General features: G+C 52.5%; 2 protein-coding genes across 2 annotated transcripts; both read right to left on the bottom strand.

Annotated features, from left to right (window-relative positions):
* Positions 1–1,160: 1,160 nt before the first annotated feature.
* Positions 1,161–12,323, bottom strand: SUV39H1 (SUV39H1 histone lysine methyltransferase; the record flags this gene model as incomplete). The annotated part of the gene is made up of 8 exons (XM_084258908.1): positions 1,161–1,294; positions 1,949–2,078; positions 2,169–2,315; positions 7,530–8,192; positions 9,353–9,498; positions 11,545–11,575; positions 11,686–11,804; positions 12,251–12,323. The coding sequence occupies 8 exons, from the start codon at positions 12,321–12,323 to the stop codon at positions 1,161–1,163; spliced, it is 1,443 nt and encodes a 480-aa protein (XP_084115034.1).
* A 5,347-nt stretch (positions 12,324–17,670) lies between these two features.
* Positions 17,671–24,235, bottom strand: WAS (WASP actin nucleation promoting factor; the record flags this gene model as incomplete). The annotated part of the gene is made up of 12 exons (XM_084258300.1): positions 17,671–17,726; positions 18,782–18,896; positions 19,157–19,563; positions 19,763–19,916; positions 20,083–20,125; positions 21,092–21,266; positions 21,934–21,987; positions 22,079–22,120; positions 22,230–22,332; positions 22,425–22,511; positions 23,603–23,743; positions 24,104–24,235. The coding sequence occupies 12 exons, from the start codon at positions 24,233–24,235 to the stop codon at positions 17,671–17,673; spliced, it is 1,509 nt and encodes a 502-aa protein (XP_084114426.1).
* Between the last annotated feature and the right edge of the window lie 766 nt (positions 24,236–25,001).

The following is a 25,001-nucleotide window of genomic DNA, read 5'->3' as shown; positions in this document are numbered from 1 at the left end:
CAGGGGCACTCTGGGCACAGGGAGTCAGGGAGGGCTTCCTAGAGAAGACCTCATGGGAAAAGCAAGGGGCAAGGCAGCCATCAGAGCCTTTGCCTTTTGTACATTGTGGGCAGGTAACTTTTTGAGATCAGTGGACCCGAGGTGCACACAAAGGGCTGGGGCCTGGGACTGGCGGGCAGTGGAGGCTTCCCTCTCACCTCACCAAACCCCAGTGGATGAGGCACCCCACTCCATTCTTGGCCTGTAATTTGCCTTCTGTCACATGGGCCCTTTCCTGGGATCCACCGCCATAATTTTCAAGGCTTCCCTGAGACGTGGACCAGGTGCTCTGCCCAGTGCCTGGCACCTCATCAGCACCTCATGAATGCACATTTTTGTCCTAAGTGCTATCTACAGCCTATCTAGGTCTTGGTTTCAGCTCTGAGTGGTCCGGGCAGCCATCACATACCGGAAGCAGAGCTCCCCAGAGCCCTGTGCGCTCCCAGAAGCAGAGCTCAGCCCTAGCCCACCTTAAGAGCTGGGAAAGTCTGGACTGCCTTCCTCTCATTGGTCAGGGGGTCATGGGTATCCACTCCCCTCCAGTGGCACGTGGACGTCCACTTCTCGGATGCACGGCCCTGAAAGAAAGACCCTTAGGCCAGCGTGTGAGCTCGAGCAGAAAGCAGCCCTGGAGACCCCCTTTTACTGGCACGTTTCTGTATAGGGAGAATAAGTGGGCTAGGAACTCTGGCTCTGATGTCAGCCTGCCCTGGGGCTGCTCCCCCACACCCTTGGGGCAGTAGGGAGGAGGCCTGCAACAGACCCCTCAAGCTCCAGGCAGAAGCAGGTGCAAAAAGAACTTTCTATTCTGGGGCTGGGCTGGGCCTCACCCCTTGGGCCTCCTGGGTAGGCCATGAATCCCAACTGCAGAAAGTCCTTGTGTTGGAAAGTAACTTCTGAAGGCGGGCTGGGTTTGTAAGTGCAACCCACACATGGGCTGGGACAGGGAGAGGGGCTCCTGGAGTCAGCCTCACTGCAGCCTCGTAGCCCCCGGCAGGGGCAAGCAGGGGCAGGTGGAGGCAGGCAGGAGGCCTGGCAGTCAATCCTCAACAGGAGGGCAGCAGTGGGGGAGGAAGCGTGGGGAGGCCCCCACAATCAGTCTGGCCTCAGACTTCAAAGGGCTAGAAGAGGTATTTGCGGCAGGATTCAGTCCCACACTTGCATTCAATACGGACCCGCTTCTTGGGGGAGCCAGGGAGCCCAGCCAGGCCAAAGTTGGAGTCCATGCGGGTGCTCTCCATGTCCACGGGATCCACTGTGGAGTCACAGCCGGGAAGGGGACTTGTTAGAAGGCTGGAGGAAGTGTCCCGACGCCCTTCTTACCAGGAGACCCAAGGGGTCTTGGGGTTGGTGGCTTGGGCCTAGGGCCAGGATTTAGCACTGGAGGGCTGTTAAAGTACTAAGAAGATGGCCAGGGGCTGGGAGTTGTTGGGGAATACAGGGGGGCTGTCAGGGAGAACCAGGAGGGTCGGGCCAGGCAGGGTCAGGAATGGAGGGTCACCTGGGCATCCAGAGGAACATCTGAACACTGCTACCTAGGTTCTCCCCAGTAGTGTCTCAGAGGTGGGTAGCTTATCAAGGGGCCGGGCTGGAAGCCACAAGGGTAGCCAGAGGCTTGGAATGAGGAAGGGGGGGAGTTGGGGGAATGAGGAAATTCAGAGAAGACTGGAGTCAGGAGAGGTGGCTTAACTCCCGAGACAAATGTCTTCCTCCAGGAAGTCTTGGGAGAAGTTGGCATGAGTGTCTCAGGGAAGGGAGAGAAGGGGACCCCCACCTCGGGGTGGGCAGAGGCCCAGAACTCTAGACTGGAAACCAAAGCCAGAAGAGCATCTTAAAGCTCTTGGGGGGGGGAGGTTCCTCATGTCCCATGTTGTGGTGTGCCCCTGCCCCTGGTCCCTTGCCCCCCCACCTTGCATGTTGTAATCAAAGGTGAGCTCCTCGCCTGCCCGGATGGTTCTTGTGGCAAAGAAAGCGATGCGGGGCAGCCGCTCATCAAGGTTGTCTATGAAGACGTTGTACACCTGGAGGTTGGGGTCACACTGGGCAGAAAAAGAACAGCGGGAGGGTGAGGTGGGGCCCAGCCTACTCCTCCAGATCCCCGCCCGCCTGCCCACCTGCCGGGTACCCACACTGTGGTTGACAAAGTGGGAGATGTTGCCATAATAGGCAGCATCCACTGTGTACACGTCCTCCACGTAGTCCAGGTCGAAGAGGTAGGTGGCGCCCTGGCGGTCGTAGATCTGGCCCCGCCGCTCCGCCTCTTCTGAGGTAATGATCTGGGGAGAGGGCCGTGGGGAGGGAAGATTGACCAAGAAGGCTCAGGAAAGCCAGCATAGCTCCTGACCCAGAGCCTGGACCCCAGCGAGGCGGCCAAGTGAGCCGAGGCACTCCTACCTCACATGGCGGGCAGGGATGGACACAAGGGGGCCAGGGGTCACAGGGTCTGTCAAGCCCTACTCAGCAGGCTGGGCCTCTGCTGCTCACCACCTGTCCCACCTCAGGCCTCTGAGGCAATGGGGAATCTCACCGGTGGGCAGAGGCTGGCCACAAGGTCCAGTGGTGAGAGAGACCACAGGGAGAGACCCACAGTGAGGCACAGTGACAAGATCCAGGTCAAGGCAAGAAAAGAAACGACCGAAGGCACAGAAGAGGGGTAAGGAAAGTGGGGGAGAAACAAGACTCACAGAGTGGTCCAGGAGAGCTCGAGGCACCTGAGGCCCAGCACAAGAGAGGGAGAACCAGTGCAGGCCAGAGAGGAGAGAAAGACCTGGGGCCGAGGGAGAAGGGAAGCGGAATGAAAGTGACTCTGACGAGAACCAGAGGCAGAGAGTCAGAAACAGACAGAACTGCAACAGGAAAGCCCCCAGTCCAGAGAAGACCAAGCGCCCTGGGAGCCTGGGATGACAAGAGAGAGAGAGAAAGAGAGCGCCCCATCTTCAGCCCAGATGCGGTACAGTGCCAACACCTGGCATTTAAGAGGGCAGCAGGCATCTCCTCCTCCCCAGCTGGGTTCCTGCCTGCGCAAATGACGCCAACGGGTTCTCCACCCCACCGCAAACATTCTCCTCTCTGTCCCTCATCGCCCTTCTTCCCCTAGGGCCAACCACAGCCTCCTGGTAATTAACGGCCAAGTGTAGCTGACCATGACCATCTCTGGATGAGGGTCCATGGCACCGAAGACTGCCCATTCTCAGCCTAGGGTGCCTCGGAAGGTCTCCTTCACTCCTGGGGTTCCTGCTGCCTCCTGCTGCCAAGTGCCAGCACAGTACACAGCACACAGTGGACACGCAATAAACACCCTCTAGTTTCATTCTGCTTTCTAGCCTGGAGACTTCCCTGCGCAGGTAACTCACTCTCCCCCCCACCTGCACCCCCCCAGACACCTGCTGGCGACATGCTCTTCCCACAGCCCGTTTCCTCTCGCCAGGATGGCCACATCAGTGTCCTCCCCATCCCCCCCCCCGCCTCTCACACCAGCACCCCAGCCTCTGCTCTGTGCCAAATGCTGATCAATGACACCTCTGGACAACCAACATTTATCCTTTGGGTAACAAGCTCACAGCCCCATTTTTCAGCTCTATTCCTGTTCCCCCAGCCACAAATTTTTGTTTGTTCATGTACTCAGTGGGTTTTTATTTGGCCTGCCCTGTGCCTGGTCCACTGCTCAGGAACTAGGGAGAGTCACAGGGGCCAGGCCCAGTCCCAGTTCTCATGGGTCACAGACTGGTGACAGAGATGGACTTAGACACTCAGGGCAAGATGCTGATCAGGGAACACAATGCTGATGAGTAGAGGGGCGACGGAGAAGAGACTCCTTCTCCAGAGCCAGCTGCGCATCATGAAAGGACGTTGACACCAGGTTGAAGAGCGGGGACTCTCCTGAGGGATCCAACGAGCCATAGGAGCCATTTGAGTTCAGTCAAGGTCACGCTCCCTCCACGCCCAGAGAACACGTGCTCTTCCTTGTGGCGTCAGCTCCAACAGATGTTACTTCTCCGTGCGGCCTTCCCAAACCTCCCAGTCCACTCCACCCCAGAAGCCACCCCCTCTGTGAAGCCCTAGGATCAAAGGGCAGCCTCTCCTGGGCTCCAGAGCATACTGGGCGTTGTCTGAGCCACCTTTTTCCTGTCAGCCCCTCCCCAACCCAAAGGGAATGCCTCGCATGCTGTCTCCGTGTTCCTGCCAGATCTGCCCCTACCTGCTCGTCTCCCCAGAATGTCTCACCAGGATGAGTCACGCTACAAGTCCTCCAGGCACAAACGGTTCCTTCTCTACCTTCTACTCAGCCCGACTCTAATGGCTGCTCTACCAGGAAAACCAATCGTTCCATCCCTCACCCTAGCAGCTCTCCAGAATGGCTGGGGGAGATAGATGGCCTTGCGCGGGCAGCTTGGAAAGGGGTGCTGATATGAATGGGAACCAGAGGATTCAGAGTTGGGTTGCTGCTCTGCCCCCTTTGAGATACGGGATCCTAAATGTTTTGTTGGCAAAAAAGCCCTCCACCAGGTTTGGCAGAGCACCAAGTTTAGACACGGGCCTCCCCCCACACCCTTTACTGGCTTGGTGACCGAGCAAGTTACTGCCTATCTCTGGGCCTCAGTTTTCTCTGTAGAGCAAGAATGACAATGATAATATTCCCACCCCGGCAGGGGATGTTGTAAAGACCCCACCAGATCAGGGAGGTGAAAGGTGTTTTTAAGTCTGGAGACTGAGCAATGTGAGGAGTGATTCTGAGTCCTGGATCTTGCGAAAACCTACATGCTCCCTTTATTTCATGTGCCCATTCCCTAGAAAGGAGAAACTGCTGCTAATTAAATGACCACACGCTATCACTTAATTAAACCAATGGAGCTGCACCTTCATTACAGAAATGGGAAAATATGAAGTAGTGCACGTGTTAGACTAGATGGACTAGGACATTCTTCTTTGTCGGGTGAGAGTGGGGGTGTCCTATAGGAACAGAGGGCAGCTCACGAGGGGGACTGTCGGTGCAGAGGTGGACAAGTAGGAAAGTGATCGGCCTGTGCAGATTGTAGGGCGGCATGGCGAACAGGGCTGGGGTGTATGCCCTTGACTTAACACCAGTAGGGGCTGGGGCAGCACATAACCAAGTTAATTAGTCTTTCTGCAGTGAGTTCTGTGAATGCTCACGCCAAGCAGGACAGACTATGTAAGTAGGCTCTTATCAGGAGAGATTGGGTTTTGGTTTTCTGAGCATTTTGGAATTTCAGAATTTGGAACTGTCATGGCTCGTATTTACTGAAGCCTTACTGTGTACGGAACACTGTTCAAGTGCTTCTTCCAGGTGCTTCCCACATAATAACGCATTTAGTTCATATAACCAAGATTAGAAGTGGGTGCTACTGTTGTTCTCATTTAACAGATTAGGAAACTGATACACCAAGAGGTTAAGTGAAGGCCAAGTTGTAGGAGCTGGGATTTGGCCTCAGGCAGTTGGACTCTGGGGCCAAGGTCTTGACCCCTTGGCCGTGCTGCCTCCTCAGAGGCAGATGCAGGAATGTGAGTTTGGTGGCCTCACAGGTCTGGGAGGGTCAGAGGAAGGCCTGAAGTCACCGAATGTGGCAGGAGAGAGGCCAAGAAATAACTGCGGAGAATGTGTGCACAGTGGCAAGAGTGAGGGTGGAGAGCAAGATCCCTGGAAACCCTGGTGTTTCAGTGTGGAGCAGTAGGGAAAGGGGGAAGAGCAGCCAGAAAGGTATCGGGACCAGGGGACATTGGGGTGCCTGTGGGGTGAGGCACCGCTTCCTCCTTGCCTGTCAGGATCCCCCATGTTGGACAGCTTTCCCTGGAGGTTGTCAGTACAGTGAGGGTGGAGACCCTCCCCGTTCTAGACTTCCTCTAGGACTGCCAGGCTCCTGTGGGGTCTGGACACCGCCTCCAGAATGTTAGGACACTGAGGGTGTGGGCGCTCCCTCCAGGTTGCCAGAGCTTTCTTAGGTGCAGACCTCATCTCCTTCAGACTGTCACGGTCCCTCTGGGGTGAGGACACTTGCCTTTCCTGACTGGCAGGACAACGTGGGTGTGGTCACTTCCTAAGTCAAACTGCCAGAGTCCTTGGGAATGTGGAGAACTCGCTCTCTTCCTCTAGGTTACTCTGGGCAGCAGACACCTCCCTCTCCCTGCAGCTTGTCAGGATCCCCTTCCTCTAGACTGTCAGGTACCCTCTGGGGGTCCAGAGCACAGGTCCTCCAACATGTGGACGTTCCTCCACTTGACCATCATGATTATCTGGGGTGCGGATGTGTCCTCGTCACTGCTCTGCAGTATGGACTGCTGTCTTGAGACTGTCTCTTACCCTCTCCACTTTATAGTTCTCACAGCGGAACCCTGTTCTTTTCATCAGTGTCATTACTACAGTGTAGGTATCCTCAAGCCTGTGTCCCTTAGGACAATTTCAGTCACTTCCCAACCATATCGCACCCCTAAGAGTTTGGAAGTACATGGAGGCATTTGGAGTTGTCGCCATGACAGGGCACACTCATGGATTTAAATGGTCAAATTCAGGGATGTTAAGTGTCACCTGATGTAAGAGATGGTCCTAAAGAACAAATAACTACCCTAGCGTCCCACCATAGAGCAAGACACCTGCTGGTACAGATACCTGGTAGGTAGACACCCAAACCCCTTTTGTTTCCACCTCCCGAGCATGCCCCAGCCTCCCGAGGTGAGGCCGGTGTCTTGGTGCCCGCCAGTGCTGTGAGCAGCATGTCTAGACCTGGCCCATTAGAAACCTCCTTCCCTGCCCCCTTGGCCTGCTTGCCAGGCAACACTGCGCATCGGGGGCAGCTCTAAGGCATGGCAATGGCACGAGGGAAAATGCCTAGGTGCATGCTGCTGTGTGAAAGGTACCACCCAAACGCCACACTGGACTGTCATGAGAGCAAGGCCACTAAGTGTGCAAAGCCACTAAAGATCCAGGGGTTGCCTGGGACTGTGACTAATGTGCCTAACACAGCTGGCCTTTCCCCTGCGAGTTAAGAGGAGGAGGCAGCCAACCCCTGCCAGACTGTGTATGTGCTACACCAGACTGTTCCTTCTGTGAGGTCTAAAAAAGGGAGCTCCTTTCAGGCTAACTCTGCGTGGTGATAAGGGGGACCCGTGTGAAATGAGAAGAGGAAGTGCCTTTTCAGGTGACGCAATCCTGCGCAGGCCACACGGTCTGTTAAATGGGCTCTGTCTGGATTTCAGTTCCCACTCTGCTTATTTGCTAGATACCCTCGTGAAGTCAACCGACCTGGAAGTATTTCCACGTACCCCTAACTACCAGCTTAGCTGTCCTAGTGTGTGCCAACCTGGGCTACTCGGCCCTACTATGATGTGCCTATCACATTCAGGTAAACCACCTCCTCCCTGCCCCTGACCTTTCCCGGGGGGAAAGCAGGGATGCTGCAGGTACACAGTGAAGAGAGCTACAGTGGGCACATGTGGTAGGAAGAGCTGCACACACACGCGCTGTCCCATCTCCCTACCTCTCCCACGTACTCCATGACGAAGCTATTCTTGCGGATCTTCTCCAGCGTTCGGACGCCCCAACCTCGCCCATCATCTGTGCGGAAGATGCAGAGGTCGTAGCGGATACCCTTCTGTACCACTCGGTTGGGGCAGTCATAGCCACAGCGGCAGCGGGAGTTGCACTCGTAGATGGGCAGCCCAGCTCGCAGGCGCACCTGGCCCTGGTCATTGTAGGCAAATTTGTGCAGCGATGCCCCAGGGCAGCAGCCACCAGCCGGTGCCCATAGACAGTCCTGGCACTCGCAGCCCACAGCCACCTGGTTGAGGGTGATGCCCTCCCCAACACGGTACTCGTTGATGTACACGAAGGCCCGAGGGGGACCATCCAGATCCACCTCATTCTCCACGGTGATACGTCCCAGATGGCTGCGCTTGGCATTGAGCTCCTGCTCCCAGCACCGGAGTGCCCGCCTCTGCTTGGCCTTTTGCACCAGGTAGTTAGCCAAGCTTGGGTCCAGGTGCCGGGGAGGCTTTGACCGGTGGTGCCGCCGGAGCAGCTCCCTTTCCAAGTCCTTGTGGAACTGCTTGAGAATACGCACACACTTCAGATTTTGACGTGGCTCCCAGGTGCTCTCTGAGTCTGGGTATCCACGCCATTTTACCAGATAATACTCCTGTTCCTGTTGAGGAGGATGAGGACATGGGCACCGTAAGTGGTATGACCCTTGGGCCAGCCCTTGTAGGACTCCCATCCCAAAGCTGAAGAGTAACACCCAAACCCTCCCCACTTTTCTGGAATGACTCCATGCAGTGGTTAAGTAGCATGGGAATCCCTATGTTCAACTCCTGCCTCCCCCCTTTACTGTCTCAATTCTCACTTTTAATTTAATCATCCAAATTTACTCCCTCCTCTGTCTTTCCCATTATCAGTTCCCTCCTCTGAGCTGTTCAGGCCCCAACCCCTAGAATCACCTTGCCAGCCCCACCTCCAGACCACCTCCAGAATCCGAGCACTTCAAGCCATTATCACTGTTACCACTGCCGTCCTCACCCGGACCATTACAGTAGCCGCCTCAGTGATCCCCACTCCTGCCCTCACCCTTAGTCTGGTCTCCCCACAGCAGCCAGAGGAATCTTTTCTTGCTGAGTTTAACTACGGAGAGTCTATGAGTTAGATACCACAAGCAGGAATCCTGAATCTGCCACTCCCCAGTGGTGTAGCCTGAAGCAAGTTATTTAACTTTGCCTTTAGCAGGTAGTGTTTTAAGCAAATTACATGGATTTTTAACTAATTTAATCCTCACAACTTTCTATGAGGTAGCTACTAATCATCCCCATTTTACAGATGAGGAAATGAAGCACAGAGTGTTTGGGTAAGCATCCCAGAGTGAAAGATTCTGAACCCAAGCATGCTGGCTCCAACCCATTCTCTCTGCTACCCTGCCATTACTTCCTCTGGCACTGAAAACAGTTCCCATTTCACAGTAGTGTATGTGTGTGAGGGGGGGAGATAATGAATTTCTAAGAGGAAAGGAAGCACCTGGCACACCGAAAGTACTCAAAAGTCATTCACTATCATCATCCCACTCCTGGCCTCAGCATCTCCATCTTTGCAATTGGTTTGTATTCCTAGGGAGGTGGGGAAAAGACACTTATCTTGGGACTAAGAAAGTCATTTCCCCACTTGTAAAATGTGAATGCTAAAAGGGTGTACTAATCCCAGTTTTTATGATCAGAGGAGAAAATTCCTTTTGGAAATTTTGGGTAGCAGGGGGCAAGAGGGCAGGAAGCCAACCTCCTTGAGACACCCCTCCCCAGGCCACGGTCACTCCAGACTCACACGAATCTTCTTATAATCGCACAGGTACTCGACTTCAAAGTCATAGAGGTTCCTCTTGGAGACGCCCAGGGCAGGGCAGGAGAGCTTGGCCAGGCGGCACAGGTCCTGTAGCTGATTCCAAGAAGACTTGCAACACACACTGCAACCTAGAATGTGGGAGCCAGAAAGAACTTACTGGGCATCCTGGTGAGGCCAGAGATAAGAGGGGACCCCAAATCAAATCCTCCCTGGGACTTCCCAAGGACGGCTTCAGAGTCTGTGAGTTTAATCCACAGGTCTTCCCAATGCTAAAACTCTTCTCCACAAAAACGCGCCACTTCCTTCAACCCCAGTGCTCACTGTCCTCCAAGTGGGATCTGCTGTGTGGACTGTCCCAAAGGAATCTATTTCCAGAGCTTCCAACTACTATACTATTCGTAACACAGCTTAGGGTTCAGGGTCTCATCACCCTTCTCCCACTTTTGAAAAAGAACAACCTCTCCACCTCAGTAGGGTGCACTGCCCTAAAGGGATGGGATTAAAACTGCCAAGCCATCAGACACAGCTGTAACTGGAAAGACTGGTCCACAAACCCTTATCTGAAACTTCTGCAGCCAGATGTGTGTTGCAATTCAATGCTTTGGATCTTACAAGTGTAGCATTAGATATATACCATAAATTACTTAACACCTCCCAGTGTGGTCAAGGGCATCAAGCCAATCAAGTACATTAATAGCTCTGCAGCATAAGTCTGAATTTTTACATTAAGTAGGAGAAATAAAGGTGTAAGACAGCACTGAATAGTCCCACCTGTTAGGGGCCAAGTTTTCAAGACACAGATAAAAAGACTTCTGATTTGAAGCTTAATTAATGTACCTCTGATTCTTAATTAATGTACTTTGGAGGCCATTTTCATCAAATCACCTTACAAAAATACTGAATGTAGTCCGTCTTCATCCTATTTCATCCTTTTTTTTTTAAAAAAAAAAAGATTTATTTATGCATACAAGAGCTGGGGTACAGGCCAGAGATGCGAAGGGGGGGGGGCGAGAATGAGAGGATTCACCAGAGACAGAGTGGGGAACAGAACAGCCAGACTGACTGAAATATACTGCTGAGGGGAGCAATGTGTGAGACAGGAGAGGTCTGCCTCACCATATGGGTGGCTCCCTGGCCAGCCAGGGATAGAACTTGTGCTGCAGGGGCTGCAGATTGCTTCATAATGCGGTGCTTAACCCCTTGCGCCACCAGGGAGGCCCCCAATTTCATGTTTTAAAAACATATAATATTCTCTCCTTGCCATTACAGAAGCATTTAATGCAATATTCTAGATGTCAACTGAAAGATGTACAAGAGCTTCGCAAAATTATTTCAGATGTACTTCCTCTCCCTCCACTTAGGCCAGTGGGGACTCAGTCTAGCCGAGACCATGCTTTCCTCTCCCCAACGTGCCTCTCCCTTTGGAACCCCTTCACTTGTATTTGGAACCCCACTAAAGTGGTCCCAACTAACATGTCCAGCTGCTGCTGCACTGACCACAGCCGGACTCTGAATCCCTTAGAGGTCCGTCCCCCTCACACTTGGGGAACCCAGCCTCCCCGCAGCTTTTCTCACACCGAGGAGTCCCCGTCAACCCCGCCAACAGGCTATGAAAGCCTCCCCTCTTTCCCTGCACATCGGGGAGTCCAACTCTCCTCTAAGGGGTGTCCCCTTCCTCTCTCCCTAGGGGAGTCCTCTCTACCACAACCCCTTCTTCCAACACACTGAGAGCAGCTACCCTCCCCCGGTAGCATGCCCTGTCCCCCAACTCTGTAAAGGAGGCCCGTCCCCTTTCCTTCCCTCCCCTTCCGGCGTCTCGCGTGGACACCAAACGGGTAACGGTCACCGGCGGCCGATTTTCCCGCGCGCGGGCGCGGCCTCCCTGACAAGCCCCCGCGCGCGCGCGCGCGCCACCCAGTCGCAGCGGGAGGCGCGCGACCCCTCCCCATCCCCACTTAGCCCCGCACCCGCCGCTTTCTGAGGCACGAGCCCCCTCCCCTCAGCCCCGCCCAGCCCCGCGCGCCGGCCCGGCTCCCCAGCTCTATTCTTTCCGCGCTGGGCTTCCGGCTCCTGGCTCCGTGGCCTTGGACGCCGGGGCCCCGAGCCCGCGACGCCACCCCTCCAGCCCACCCGGCCCGGCCAGCAGGCCCGCCCCGCTGCCGCCACTACTTCACCTTTTAAATTTTCCGCCATCTTTCCCCACGGCTAACGACATTCGGGCCTAACCGGCCTCGCGAGAAGAGAGCTCGCGCGGGCGTGGCCGAGAACGCGCAGCCTATTGGTCGCGCCGTTCCGCGAGCAGCGCCGGCGCGGACCAACCGGCGAGCCGTGACGGGACCCTCCCCGCCACCGCGCTCGGTCCTGAAGGCGGGTGCTCGCCGGCGTTTTCCCAGAGTGCGTCTGGGCGACGGTGGCGGCGACGGCGGCGGCGGCCCTGCCCGTAGGGCGCTCTATCTGTCAGGCTGTCGGCCAATCACGTTGTCAGCCGGCCGTGTGGGGGACCTTCTGTCCTGTCAGGCCCCTCAGGGGCCCCATCAATCCGTCCGGCACCCCATTGTAACCCCAAGCTGGCCGTGGTTCCCCAGATGGACCATCGCCACATACAGCTTCTCAGTCACCCAGTTTCATTGGCCCATGGGTCAGCTCCCGCCCCTGCATTCCACTGTCAGTGGGTCTAAGGTAGCACTAGCAGCAGCATTCGGGCCCTCTCGCCAGCTGTGAATCCCTCAAGGCAGACCCCGTTAGCCAGCCAGCCATTCCCTTCCACTGACCCTTCACACTGTCATTCCAGCAGCTCGACTCTCCATCTCTCCTGGCCCAGCTCTGAATGTCGGGGGTGGGGCGGGGAAGGGGGGCTCTTCTGGACACTTCTGGACTCACTCAGTAAACCCCAGAAACCAGCCAGGTCCTTGGGCAGGCTGTCATGGAGCCTTGGGTTGCCATTCTCCACCATCACCTGGTGGCTGTGTAATTATCTCATTCACACCATGATCCCCCAGTTATGCCCTCAGTGCCAAAACCAACCTCGCAGCAACTAACTGGGAGTGGGTCTGCAGTCTGTCCTTTCTCACACCAGGTGTCCCCACCTGGTCAGCCAGTCAGTATCCCCTGACCCATTGGGGCCCCTCAGGAAGACTCTGGTTGTAATGGTGCACAGTCATCAGGTCAGGAAGCTACACAGATCTTTCTGTTGGTCGGCCCGCCTGTGACTTGTTCAGTCTGCCCCTGATCATATTGTCAATCAACCAGGTAGCTGTTCTCAGCCTCTGATTGACTGCACATGTCAAGCCTGATGTGATTTAATCAGGGCAGTCAGTGACCAGATACACTTGCCTATCAGGCAGCCACAGATTTATCCATCAGTGGCTTGAAATTCCCTCAGGGTACACCCTCCTTTACACCTTGTCAAACTGTAATATCCAGATATGATTCCTAGCAGTAGTCAGCCATTCACAACATCCCACCACCCAGTCAGGCAGCAGCACCACAGGTCATCAGCCTGCTAGCCCGTCACCCCACCAGAAGGCTGCCTGGATTCTACAACATCAGGCCAGTAGCCTCAGCCAGTCCCGGGCAGGCTATAATTCAGTTAGATGCTCAGAACCACCCTGCATCAGGAAACCGCACTGGCAGTTCCTCAAATTGCCCCTCTCCCTGTTGGTCCATGGTTATGTAGTCAACCAAATGGTTATATGGTTAACCAAATGGGTTTTCTGTCTTCCAGTCCAGCTGTGAGCTGGTTGGAGAAATAATCAATCAGTCTGAGGTTTCACCAGTTCTTGCTTGCCATGAGTGGAACAATCAACCATGTAAACCTCACTGTGCACCCCCCCCATTCCTTCTAGAACATGATCAGATGCTGATTCTCACATGCCCCTAGTCTCTCTAGGCCGGCGGCACCCTTCTAGTCTCAGGGCCCAGGAGGCCTGTCCAACCCCTTAGAGTGGTTTAATACATGACCTCTTCATGTCTGAATCTGGAGGGGTGACATAGGGGTCTGTGGGCATTGGGGTGTATTGCTTGCCATCTCCTACCCCCCACTAAACAGTACAACATCATACATGGGTTCTGAAGCCCCACTACCTGGGTTTAAATCCCAGCTCCAACATTTACAAAATTGTGTGCTTTTAGGCAGTTTCTTCATCTGTAAAACCTCAGAAGAGTGACCTTGGGGTGGGCATCTCCCACTCATCCAAAAAATGAATCTTTCTGGACTAGCTCCTTTATAGGAAAACTCCAAAGTAAGAGATCACCCTGTGATAACTGTGTCTCATTCACAGCCACTTGTCTGTTCATTCAGCATTAATTTAGTGCCGACTAGGTAGCCTGCTTTGCCCAGTGCTGGAGCCAATACAAGGTTTTATCCATTCCAAGCTGAAAAGGTTTGACCGTTTTCAATGTAAGCCTCCTATCAGAGTGTACCACACATACAGAAGAGTATGCAGGCCATGGGTGGCAGTGTAATGAGTTTTCACAAGTGGGCATACACGTGGAAACAGAATGGTTAAGGAACCACATCCCCAGCCAGGGCTCCAGAGGCATTTCCTTTTTAAAGATCTCTGAAATTGGGTTGCATCTGTCAAACACTGGTGGGTCAAAATCTAATTGGTGACACTTTTTTGTATTTCTTAGTGATACATAAGATAATGGTGCATTTTTTAATTAAGGATAACTCAGGATGGCGACAGCCTGTAGTAGCAGTAACCACAACAGCAACAGTAACTAATGTTCATAGAGACCTGCTAGGAGCCACGCACTTTGCAGACACCATCTACTTCAATTCTCAACACAGTCCCCTGAAGTAAATGTTTTTATCCTCATGTTAAAAATGGAAGAAAATAATTTTAAAAATAAAAAAAGATGGTGGAAACCGAGGTCCAGAGAGGTCAAGCAGTTTGCTCAAAGTCAATTCTTTCACTCCAAGTCTGTGCCTGCTCTACCTAAGTGTTCATGGTGATTCAGAGTTTATATGATGTAATGACTTTTCTAAGACAAAGCCTGCTGAAGGGGCCCAGAATCCTGGATTTCCTTTTTTTAAAGATTTATTTATGCATACAAGAACTGGGGTACAGGCCAGAGATGCGGGGGGGGGTGAGAGGACTCACCAGAGACAGAGTGGGGAGCAGAACAGGCAGACTGACTGAAATACACTGCTGAGGGGAGCAGCGGGCAAGTCGGGAGAGGTCTGCTGTGCCATGTGGGTAGCTCTCTGGCCGGGGATCATACTTGTGCTGCAGTGGCTATGGACAGCTTCATAGGTTGTGTCTTAACCCCTTGTGCTACCAGGGATGCCCGAATCCTGGATTTCTAAGACTTGAAGCGGGAGAGCCAGAAAGAGGGTGAGTGATATGACAGGCCCTTTCTCTACTCAGTGATTGCCCTTTGGTCTGGCTGGGGTGGGGTTTGGAGGGAAGAATAATGAAAGAATGAAAGGGAACTTACGAATCCCTCCTTATCCAGGTTCCAAGAGCTCTGGGGGAATTATTACTGGGTAAAGCCAGCTCTAAACCCCGCAACTTTACCCTCGACACTCCCACTACCCTTACCACCTGCCTTGTTTCCTCTCTCCCAAAAACCCCTAACCTGTGCCTCAATAGTTCAGAAATTCTTCCCCTGGTCTTGCAGATGGAAAGAACCTGCCCTCTCTGATTCTCCCTCTCCTTTGTTTTCCTTTTTCTCCTCCAAAGGTAGGACACCTGTGACTGAGAATCCTCCAGACTCCGGAAATGGTCAGAAGGAGGGACCTCAATTCTAGGCATTGGTGAAGGATATTCTATGGGGACTACACCTGAGGGGGTGGGGGAAAGCGAATATTGTTTAAAAATGAACAACGATGTAAAAAATAAAAAAAAAATTGAAAAATTCTAGGCTTTGATGTGAAGAATTTCTAATTACTCCCTCAAAAAGAGTTTGAAACACCAGGAACCGTTTTGCATTGCTCCTTTTCTTTTTACTTCTGGAAAGCAAGTCCCGAGGCGAAGAGGTGACCTAGTAGGATCCCAGTAGGAAATTAGTTACATACTGTTAACCCCATTATACAGATGAGGAAACTCATCAGATGTAAGGCATCTTGTACAGATTCTAGCGCAGATCTGATTATTAAGTCTTAGCCTCTTCCAGTGCAATTGGCCAGGATTTGGTTTGCCCTGGGAACTGGGCAAGACCAAACATTAAATTTAAAAGGGGGATCTTGCCGATCAGGATTTGTTAGGTGCGTGGCAGTAGGGATGTCTGACTGAGGATTCTCTTCATCTAGTGTCATGTTGGGGCCTCCCCTGTGGCGCAGCGGTTGAGCGCTTGGTTGCGAAGCTGCCCGTGGCCTCTGTGGCGCCAGTTCGATCCCTGGCTGCTCCCCGGCCACCGGAGGAGGGTCCCACATGGCACGCAGACCTCTCCTGCCGCCCGCTGCTCCCCTCAGCAGTGTACTTCGGTCCTTCTGCCTGCTCTGCTCCCCGCTCTGGCTCTGGTGAATTCTCTCACCCTCCCGCGCTTCTGACTGTACCCAGTGCTTGTATAAACAAACAAACAAACAAACAAATAAATTAAATAAAAATAAATAAATAATACATGCCTCTCAAAAAATAAAATAAAAATAGTGTCATGTTGATTGAACTTAAACAAAAATAATTCAGTAAGTGAATGAATAAACGACTCTCCTACTCATTCACCACACCCAGCCTCAGGCCAAGCCTTTCCCCATTTTGGGCCAGGGCCTTTGCATTGGCTGTTCCCTCTGCCCGGAGTACCTTCCCTCCAAACATTTTTTTTTAAAGAATTATTTATTTTTATACAAGAGCTGGAGTATAGGCCAGAGGTGTGGTAAGATGAGAGGATTCACCAGAGACAGAGTGGGGAGCAGAACAGGCAGACTGACTGAAATACACTGCTGAGGGGAGTAGCAGGCGAGACAGGAGAGGTCTGCGGCTCCAGGTGGGTAGCTCTCTGGCCGGCCGGGGATTGAACCTGTGCTGCAGAGGCTGCGGACAGCTTCACAGCACTGCGCTCAGTCAACCCGCTGCGCCACCGGGAAGGCCCTTTCCTCCAAATATTCACATGGCTGACTCCTCTCTCTTTAGGTCCAGCATAACAGGCACCTCCTTCAAAGTGAGTTTCCCTGACTGCTCCACCTGACTGTCATCTCCTTTCAGTACTTCATAGCACTTATGGTCTGTAACCATCTCTTGTTTCCATTTTATTCCTTGTTTCTCGTCCATCTCCTCCTGCAGAATGTCAGCCCCTTTCCGTCATTTTTTTTTTCCCACTGCTTTATCCCCAGCCCCTAATGTAGTGCCTGGCAACAAGTGTTTGAGGAAAAAAAGAAGTGCAGAAGGAAACAAAGAAATACAGGCTAGGGGCTCCCCGGTGGCACAGCGGTTGAGCGCTGGGTTGCGAAGCTGCCCGCAGCCTCTGCAGCGCCGGTTCAATCCCCGGCTGCTCCCCGGCCACCGGAGGAGGGTCCCACATGGCGCGCAGACCTCTCCTGCCGCCTGCTGTCCCCTCAGCAGTGTACTTCGGTCCTTCTGCCTGCTCTGCTCCCCGCTCTGGCTCTGGTGAATTCTCTCACCCCCCCGCGCTTCTGACTGTACCCAGTGCTTGTATAAACAAATAAAAATAAATCTTTAAAAAAAAAACAGGCTATGACTGAGGGGATGGATGAATGAATGAACACATGGAAGCCTAAATAAATGAAATGATGTAGATGAATAAAAGGGACTTGGGGGTATAAAGGGCCCTAAGTATCACATTTGGAACATAAACAAACTGAGATTTCAAGAAACAAAAAAGGCAATTACTTTATTTTTTTAAAAAAATTATTTATGCATACAAGAACTGCGGTACAGGGCAGAGGGGCGGGGGGTGGGGGGTTGAGAGGATTCACCAGAGACAGAGTGGGGAGCAGAGCAGGCAGACTGACTGAAATCCACTGCTGAGGGGAACAGCAGGCGAGTCAGAAGGGTCTGCTGTGCCATGTGGGTAGCTCCCTGGCTGGCCAGGGATCAAACTCGTGCTGCAGGGGCTGCGAATTGCTTCATAGTACGGTGCTTAACCCCTTGCGCCACCAGGGAGGCCCGAGGCCCTACTTTATTTTTGTTAAAAATCCTTGAGCAGTCCTAAAAATTCCTGAGAAATTTTATATAAAAAGGGCTCTAGTTGTTGCTAGGGGGAACATAGGGCCAGATAACAGCAATGGAGGGATTGGTGCTGAAGAAATGGGGCTTGAGAGCCTGGAAGTGGAGGACTTGCAGTGGCCGCCAGGGGAGTAGGTGCAGAACAAGTTGGGGGTGAGGGTTGGAGGTGACTTAGTCGTCCCATTCATCATCGTCATCATCATCTCCGGCCTGGTCCTCCCCTTCGTCTGGAGGGAGAGAAAGTGGGACTCAGGATGGGTAAGAGGGTTCAAAGACCCTAGGGGTGGGTTCCTAGGCCTGAGAGTTGAGGAGGGGACCTCAGTACTCTGAGGAACTGAGGCCTCCTGCTTGGAAATCAGATCTGGGGTCTGTGTGGTTCGATAAGGAAGGAGTCCCCTGAGAAGGGTTTCCACTGGGGCAAAATAGGGATTATAATTGGTGTCTGGGTGCTAGTTGGAGTCAGAGTTAGTATTATTGTCATAAATGTGGTTAGTTGGGATGGTATTGTCACACAGAAGGCTAACATTAATGGGTTTGTCAGTGGGAAAAATTTAAATATTAGCAAAGGTGGGGTAAATTACAATACTATTGTTTCATAGTGGGTTCATGTTACTATTGACACATAATGGGGTTAATGATAATATTGTCCAAAATCACTTTTGTTATAATATTATCATATAACAGATTCATGTTAATCTTGTTAGATGGTCTGGAGTTATATAATTGTCAAAGTTGGGGTTAATTATATTGTCACATAATAGGTCATAGTTAATATTTTCTTGATATAATTGTCATGTAACGACAACATTGTCCATACATTAATGTTAACATCATTGTAAAAAGACTGGAGTAGTTCTCTTATCACATAATGAGTCCATGTTCATCTAGAAATACATGGAGTTGAACTTAGTATTATTGTCAAAGATGGGGTTCTTTATCAGGTTATCATCACATTGTCGGCCAATGTTAGCACTACCGAACCTATGGGACCAGCGTTAATATTTGGACATCCCTTGGCATTAGTGTTAATATTGTCAAAGATAGAGATAATTCTATTTTTGTTACAGAAAGACAACAGTAATTAACATGATCAAAAAGGAGACTGATTCAGGTTCAGGATACCACTGTCATTAATAGTTGGGGCTAATGTTACTATTGATGGTGACTGGGAGTGACCCTCACTGGGGGTGACTGATTGATGCTGGGCTTGTTTTAGGGCCCACTTTAGTTCTGGAGAGATGGGCTCTGAATGGGAGGCTGGCAGGGGAGGGTGGGCTCTCACCGGAGGAGTGGATGGCTTTGCTCCTCTTCTGCATCACGTGCATCAAGGCCCCCACCAGCCCCTCGGAGCTCTGTGGTGGGGGCTGCAGCGCCGAGCTCTCTGAAGCCCCTGGGGTCTGCAGCAAGCCCAGAACAGAGGGCTCAGGGTCTGTGAGAGGAGCACTTCTCCCCACCCCTTCTCATTATTTCTCCTCCCACATACTCCAGCCCCTTTCAAGACTCCAAGCCCACCTCTTCCCCCAACCTCCCAACCAAATCACTGTATCCCAAAAGTCCGGGACCCCCCAGCAGTCTTCCCCCAGGCCTCTAATATCCTGACTTGCACAGCACACCCCAGAGTTCCAGAACCCCAATCCTCCATCCTGTCCATCCTCACCTTGTTCAGCTGAATTCCCTGTCGAATTTGGTCCAAAAGTGCCCCCCGACCCCCACCAGGGGCCACCCCCCCCACAGACCCCAGAGTAGGAGGGGGTGGGGGTGGGACTGGCCCACCCCCACAGCTGGGTGGTGGTGGTGGTGGTGGCGGCGGCGGCGGCATGGGTGGCCCCCCAGCTGCAGAGGGTGGAGGTGGCGGTGGTCCAGAACGTCCAGTGGCTGGAGGGGGTGGTGGTGGAGGCCCTCCTCGGCCCAGAGGTGGGGGTCCCCGGGGAGTTGGCGGGGGTGGGGCACCTCCCGAGGGTACAGGGGGCAGTGGACCAGAACGACCCTTGTTTGTTCCCACAGTAGGGGGGCGGGGGGGCTGGTTCCCTCCTCTGGATGGTGGTGGGGGCGGTGGAAGGGGCTCTGAGGGAGGAAAATAACACGTAGTTATTATTTTCTTCAGAGCCTCCGTTTTGCTCATTTGTAATATGGGCACCCCAACTGTCAAACTCCCAATTCAAGCTCTATGGAGATTTCCATGAGGAGTTAGTGTCTGCAGGTATCTGTTAGGTATCAGTTACCAAGGCTGGGAAGAAGGGGGTGTCCAGAAGGAAGGGCTCACCCTGGCGCCTCATTTCTTTACGCACAGCCTCCAGCCCGCCCTGGTCTTCAATGAATTCATAGATAAGTTTGGAGGTTTCAGCATCAGTGAGCTGGGCCTCACTGATCCCTGCCCTGGAGAACAGGCTCCGCAGATCCGGGTCCAGGTTGTTTACCTGTGGAGAGTTGGGGGTAGGCAGGTGTGGTGGAATAAAGTTAGGAAGGAAGGGCACAGATTATCACTGGGCTCACCCCAGAGAGGAAGGGTGGGATCCGGGGGGTAGATAGAAGGGTGGGTGGGTGGGAGTTAAGTGGAGTCCATGGGACTTTGGAATTACTCACGTCAAATCCATTCTGGGGATCCCATCCCACATGGCTGACATGTCTGGGGGAGGTGAGAATACCCAGTGAAGCCCCACTGTCCTTTGTTCCCTCCCTCCCTAGTAAAACCCTCTTGTGCTTTCCTGCCCAAGGAAACTCTGAGGGGGGCACAGTGAATGAGTCATAAGTGATTGAATGAAAGCAGGAGTTGTAGAATGAGAAGGGGTCTACAGTTTGTGGGACCCATCTGTCCACCCATCTTTTTTGCCACCATCCATCCACCCATCCACTTGTCCAGCTAGCCATTCACATTCATCTGTCTGACCACTGATCTGGTGAGCATCTGTCTCTCTATCCATCTGCGCATCCATGTTTACTCACTTGTCTACCAATCTGTCCTCATACTTCATCTGCCCATTCATCTACCCATGTACCCTCCTTTCCATCCATCCACTCATTTTTCTATCCATTCAATCATACACTTCTGTCAATTTATCCAATGAGCTGTCCATTCACCCACGCATCTTCCCCACCTATCCAGTCCCATTCACCTTGTCTGTAAACCATCAGCCTACATATCCGTCTGTCCACACACTCATCCACTCACCCACCCATCTATCCACCCACTTCCACCTATTTGCCCATCCAACTATCCATTTCTTCACCACCCATTCATTCATTCATTCACTCATTCATCCATCTACCCATCTGTCCACCCATCCACTCACCCACCAGCCCACCCAGGGTGGGACTAGTGTGAAGCAAGTAAGGTGCCTAGCATGCAAAACTGAAGGCAGTGCTCACTCTCAAAGTCATGAACTGTAGTTGCTTGACCCCGGGAGAGACGGCAGCCTTAAATTTTTCCCTCTTGGTACCTCACTTGTGTCTCTCTAATCCTGGCCCTGCAGCTACCCACCCAACTACCCATCCATCTGCCCACCCTTCCATTTACTTAGCTCTCCTCTCTACCTGTTCATCTGCCCCCCACCCCTCACAGAGATCTGTGGGCCCACTGGGGTTAGGCTCTTACTTGAATCCACTGGGTGCACCAATATCAGCCTTGCTGATCTTCTTCTTCCCTGAGCGTTTCTTATCAGTTGGGCCAGGCCCAGGTACTGGGAGCCCACGGTATCGTGAACTTGTGATGTCTGGGTTCTGGATGTCCACTGTCACCAGCCCCAGGGACAGTGGGCTGGCTGTTGGGCCTATGGGGAAAATAGGGTGACTGGATCATTGACCTACTTACCTACTACCAACCACAGCAAAGGGCAAGAGACAGGAAGACTGTTGGGGAAATCTGTGTGTGTATTGATATTCATAGAGGGATTGGGTTTATGGTAAAGTGGATTTGTCCTGCAAATCAGTCATACATTCATGGATTCATTTATTTATCCATTCACTCATGTTCTCACTTAACTATTGACTTAATACTGGCTCATTAACTCAACTTGCTCATTGACTAATTTGTTAAATTATTCATTTACTCATTTATTCAATCATTGCTTTCTTCACTGACTGAAATTTCATCACATATTCATTCATTCTCTGTTCCATTCATTTACTCACTCATTAATTCAACAATTTACTCACTCATCCATCCATCTCTTCATCATTTATCCAAGTACTCATTCAACTATACATCTATACACCCACCTATATCTCTATCATATATCTGTATTTTCATTCTCCCATTGGTTCAACCCCCTGTACAACCACCTGTCCACCACCAATCTACACACACACACACACACTCACACACACACACACATCCATCCCCCCACAAAGTTACATATCTATGCACCTGTTCATCCATCCATCCACCTACTCCCAATGCATCCATCCATCTGCTACCCTCCAAGAATCAGCACTCACCTCCTTGTTCGCCACCTGGGTGTGGGGGTAGGGGTGGGAGACCTCCTCTTCTCTCTGGGAAGATGGAGTGGGCAAATAGCTATCACAACCCTGCCACAGGCTCCTGGCTAGCCCTTTATTCCCCTGCTTGCACTGGAAGACTAACCTTCATTGGCTGGTGCTGGTGGTGGAGGTAGCTGGCGTCTGTCTGTGTAGAGACAGGTGGACAAGAAAACAGAACCACAGGAGGGATGTTTTCAGCACCCCACACTCATACTCACCTCTGCTCAAGCTTTCTCCCCCCAACACCATCTCACCTCCACTTTGCCTCTGATTCCTCTTGTGTATCTTCTCCTGCACTAGGGCCTGGAAGGCCTGGGCCTCACCCTCGTCTGCAAAGTTCAGCCCTGCTTGACAGTCCTGCACACACCTTGGGGTCAGCAGCCATCCAGACTCCCACACTTTCCCCAACTCCTCCCCACACCTCAACTGAGGCACAGGGGTTCACTTACATCTCCAGCAAAGGTGTGGAAGAAGGGGGTGGGTGTGGAGTAGACCAGCTGTGAGTACAGCTCCTGTTGCCAGAGCAAGCGGCCTGCCTGGAGAGGTAGAGGGTGGGGAACACATTAACACTGGGCGTGCCCTGGGCGACAGGCCTCTGTTATCTGGGCAGGAAGCACCATGTGCAGATTTGCAGCCCTAGGACTTGACTTGGAGATTTTCAACTCAGCATCAGAGAGTTGGGGGGTCTAGGTGGCAGATATGGAGGGCCGAGGTTCAGTATGGACATCAAACACTCTGAGAGACCTGGACTTAGGTTTTGAGGCCTTAGATGTAGGACTTGGGGGCTAAAATTTGAGGATTTTGGACTCCAGAAAATGGGACTCATTCATAAATTCCATCTTGCATCCTTTCTTTGTGGGGTTCTTCATTTGGGAAAGTTGGGTTTCAGGATAGGGAGTTGAGGTTGAGATTTGAGGTTCAGACACGGAGACTTGGAAGTTCAGGGAAGGTTTCAGCCAAGCTATGTACAATTTGAGTTTTGTGGAGCAGAGTTATGGCTTAGGAGCTTGGTCAATATCAGATGGTCCTGGGATGCTAAGTCGTTATGCTGGGTCCATCTATGTGGGTTTAGAAGGTGAATAGGGATTTATGCCTGGAGACTTCAGATTGGGGGTGTGGAACAGATTTTTAGCTTAAGAGTTACCTCAGGATTTGGGCATTCAGGAGTTTTCATATAGGAATTCTGGGGTTCATGTGAGTTTAAATGGACAGATTTGGAGTTCAAGACCAATGGCATTTTCAGGTTTAGGGTTTGTGGAACAGACATATGAGCTAGGAGCTAGAGAAATATCTGGGGTTCAGGAGTTTTGGTGGGGATATCTGGGATCAAAAATGTTGAGTTTACAACAGATTTGAGGTTCAGGTAAAAACAGTGCTCATTTGCCTGGAGTTTATCAAACAGATTAGCCTGAGGAGGTATATCAGTCTCGGGGCTTTAGATATCCTGACATGGAGATTCGAGGGTCATTCACCACAGACTTAGAAGGGCAACCCAGCATTCAACAGCTGGATGGAGTTTTTGGTTCTGGGGTCAGGGGCTCACTGATCTGTTCAGGGGCTCGGGGTTATGGACACAGGTTCAGGTTTATGGGCTGAAAACTGGTTCACGTGTCTAGTGGGGGGTCACCTGAAGGCCATAAAGGCGGATGAAGTAGGATTTCTGTGGGTTGTCCTTCACGAAGCACACGGCCCCACAGTGCTCCTTGGTCCAGTGCTCAGCTCCAGGGGGCAGCGCCAGGTACAGCTGAACAACCGCGGTGGCCAGTGTCTGGGAGGGGAGAACAGGGATCAGTGGAGTCAAGTCAGGGCCAGCCAGAGGCTTTGGGAGCCAAAGCCCGTCCTTCCGTGCTCATGGCTGTCAACAGCCCAAAGAAAACTGCAGCCCGAGGGAAAGTGAACAGGCACAGAGGTCTTCCTGGGGTGGGGGCCGGGGGCTGGTAAGTGGATTTAGAAGAGAGATGATGGAGAGGGAAAGGATGAGGGGTGGGGGGAAGAAGGAAGAGGAGAGAAGGATGGGGAAGATGAGGATAGAGGCAGGGGAGGAAAGGAGAGAGGGACAATGGGGAAGATGAGGAGAAGAAGGGGAAGCAAGAGAGGGAGATCAGGGGCCAGGAGATCTCCGGCTCACCCAACATTTTCGTCCAAGCATCTCGAAGAGTCGCTGGTTCTCATGATCCTGGAGGAGGGTAGAGGGAATGTTCTGCTGAACCCCTGGTCCTCCTCGGCCCCCAGGCCTGCCTCCCGCAGGGCCCCCACTCATGATGCCTCTGTCCTTGTTCTCTCCGGCTAGGCTCTGGGTGAGTTCTCTCTGACTAGGCTCTGGGTGCAGGGTTAAAAAAGGAACTTCCGCAGTGAGCAGGGGAACAGGAAGTACAAAAACCCACAAGGGAAACAAGTCCTCCAGGGGCCCCTAGTAGGCCTGACCTCCCCAGGATAGGCTTGGACCCTCCTCCCGCAGACTGGACCCCTCTTCATTTGACTGGTTATACCCATCTTTTAGATCAGCTCATGTCCTCCTCCTTTCTTACTCTCTGGGAGCCATCGCCCTCAGACTGGCTCTGGGCCTCCTCATTCTGATCGGCTGGTAGCAAGAGCCAGGCCACTGCAGCACTTCTTCAGAGCGCCTTGTGGTGAGAGTAGTCATGGGGCTGGGCAGCCTGCTTCCTCCCCAAAGTATCTAGTTGGCCTGGGCCTGAGGCCTGACCCTAGTCCAGTAGGATTGCTATACTAGAACTGCCAATTCCATGGTGATGCCTGGGATCCCACCCCTCTCCTGAGACCCCAACAAGGAGCACATGCACTCTGCTCACTTCCCCATATCTTACCCCTGTCTCCCTGCAGCTCATACATTGCTTTCTGTTCATCATCCCCTTTTTGTTTTTTTTTAAAGATGTATTTATTTATGCATGCAACCACTGGGGTACAGGCCAGAGGTGTGGAGGGTGAGAGGACTCACCAGAGACAGAGTGGGGAGCAGAACAGGCAGACTGACTGAAATACACTGCTGAGGGGAGCAGCGGGGGAGA

The sequence above is a fragment of the Talpa europaea genome (genome assembly GCF_964194135.1).
Source record: "Talpa europaea genome assembly, chromosome: X".
NCBI classification, from domain to species: domain Eukaryota; kingdom Metazoa; phylum Chordata; class Mammalia; order Eulipotyphla; family Talpidae; genus Talpa; species Talpa europaea.
The sequence above is the reverse complement of the archived record's forward strand: the minus strand, read 5'-3'. Positions and strand labels throughout refer to the sequence as shown.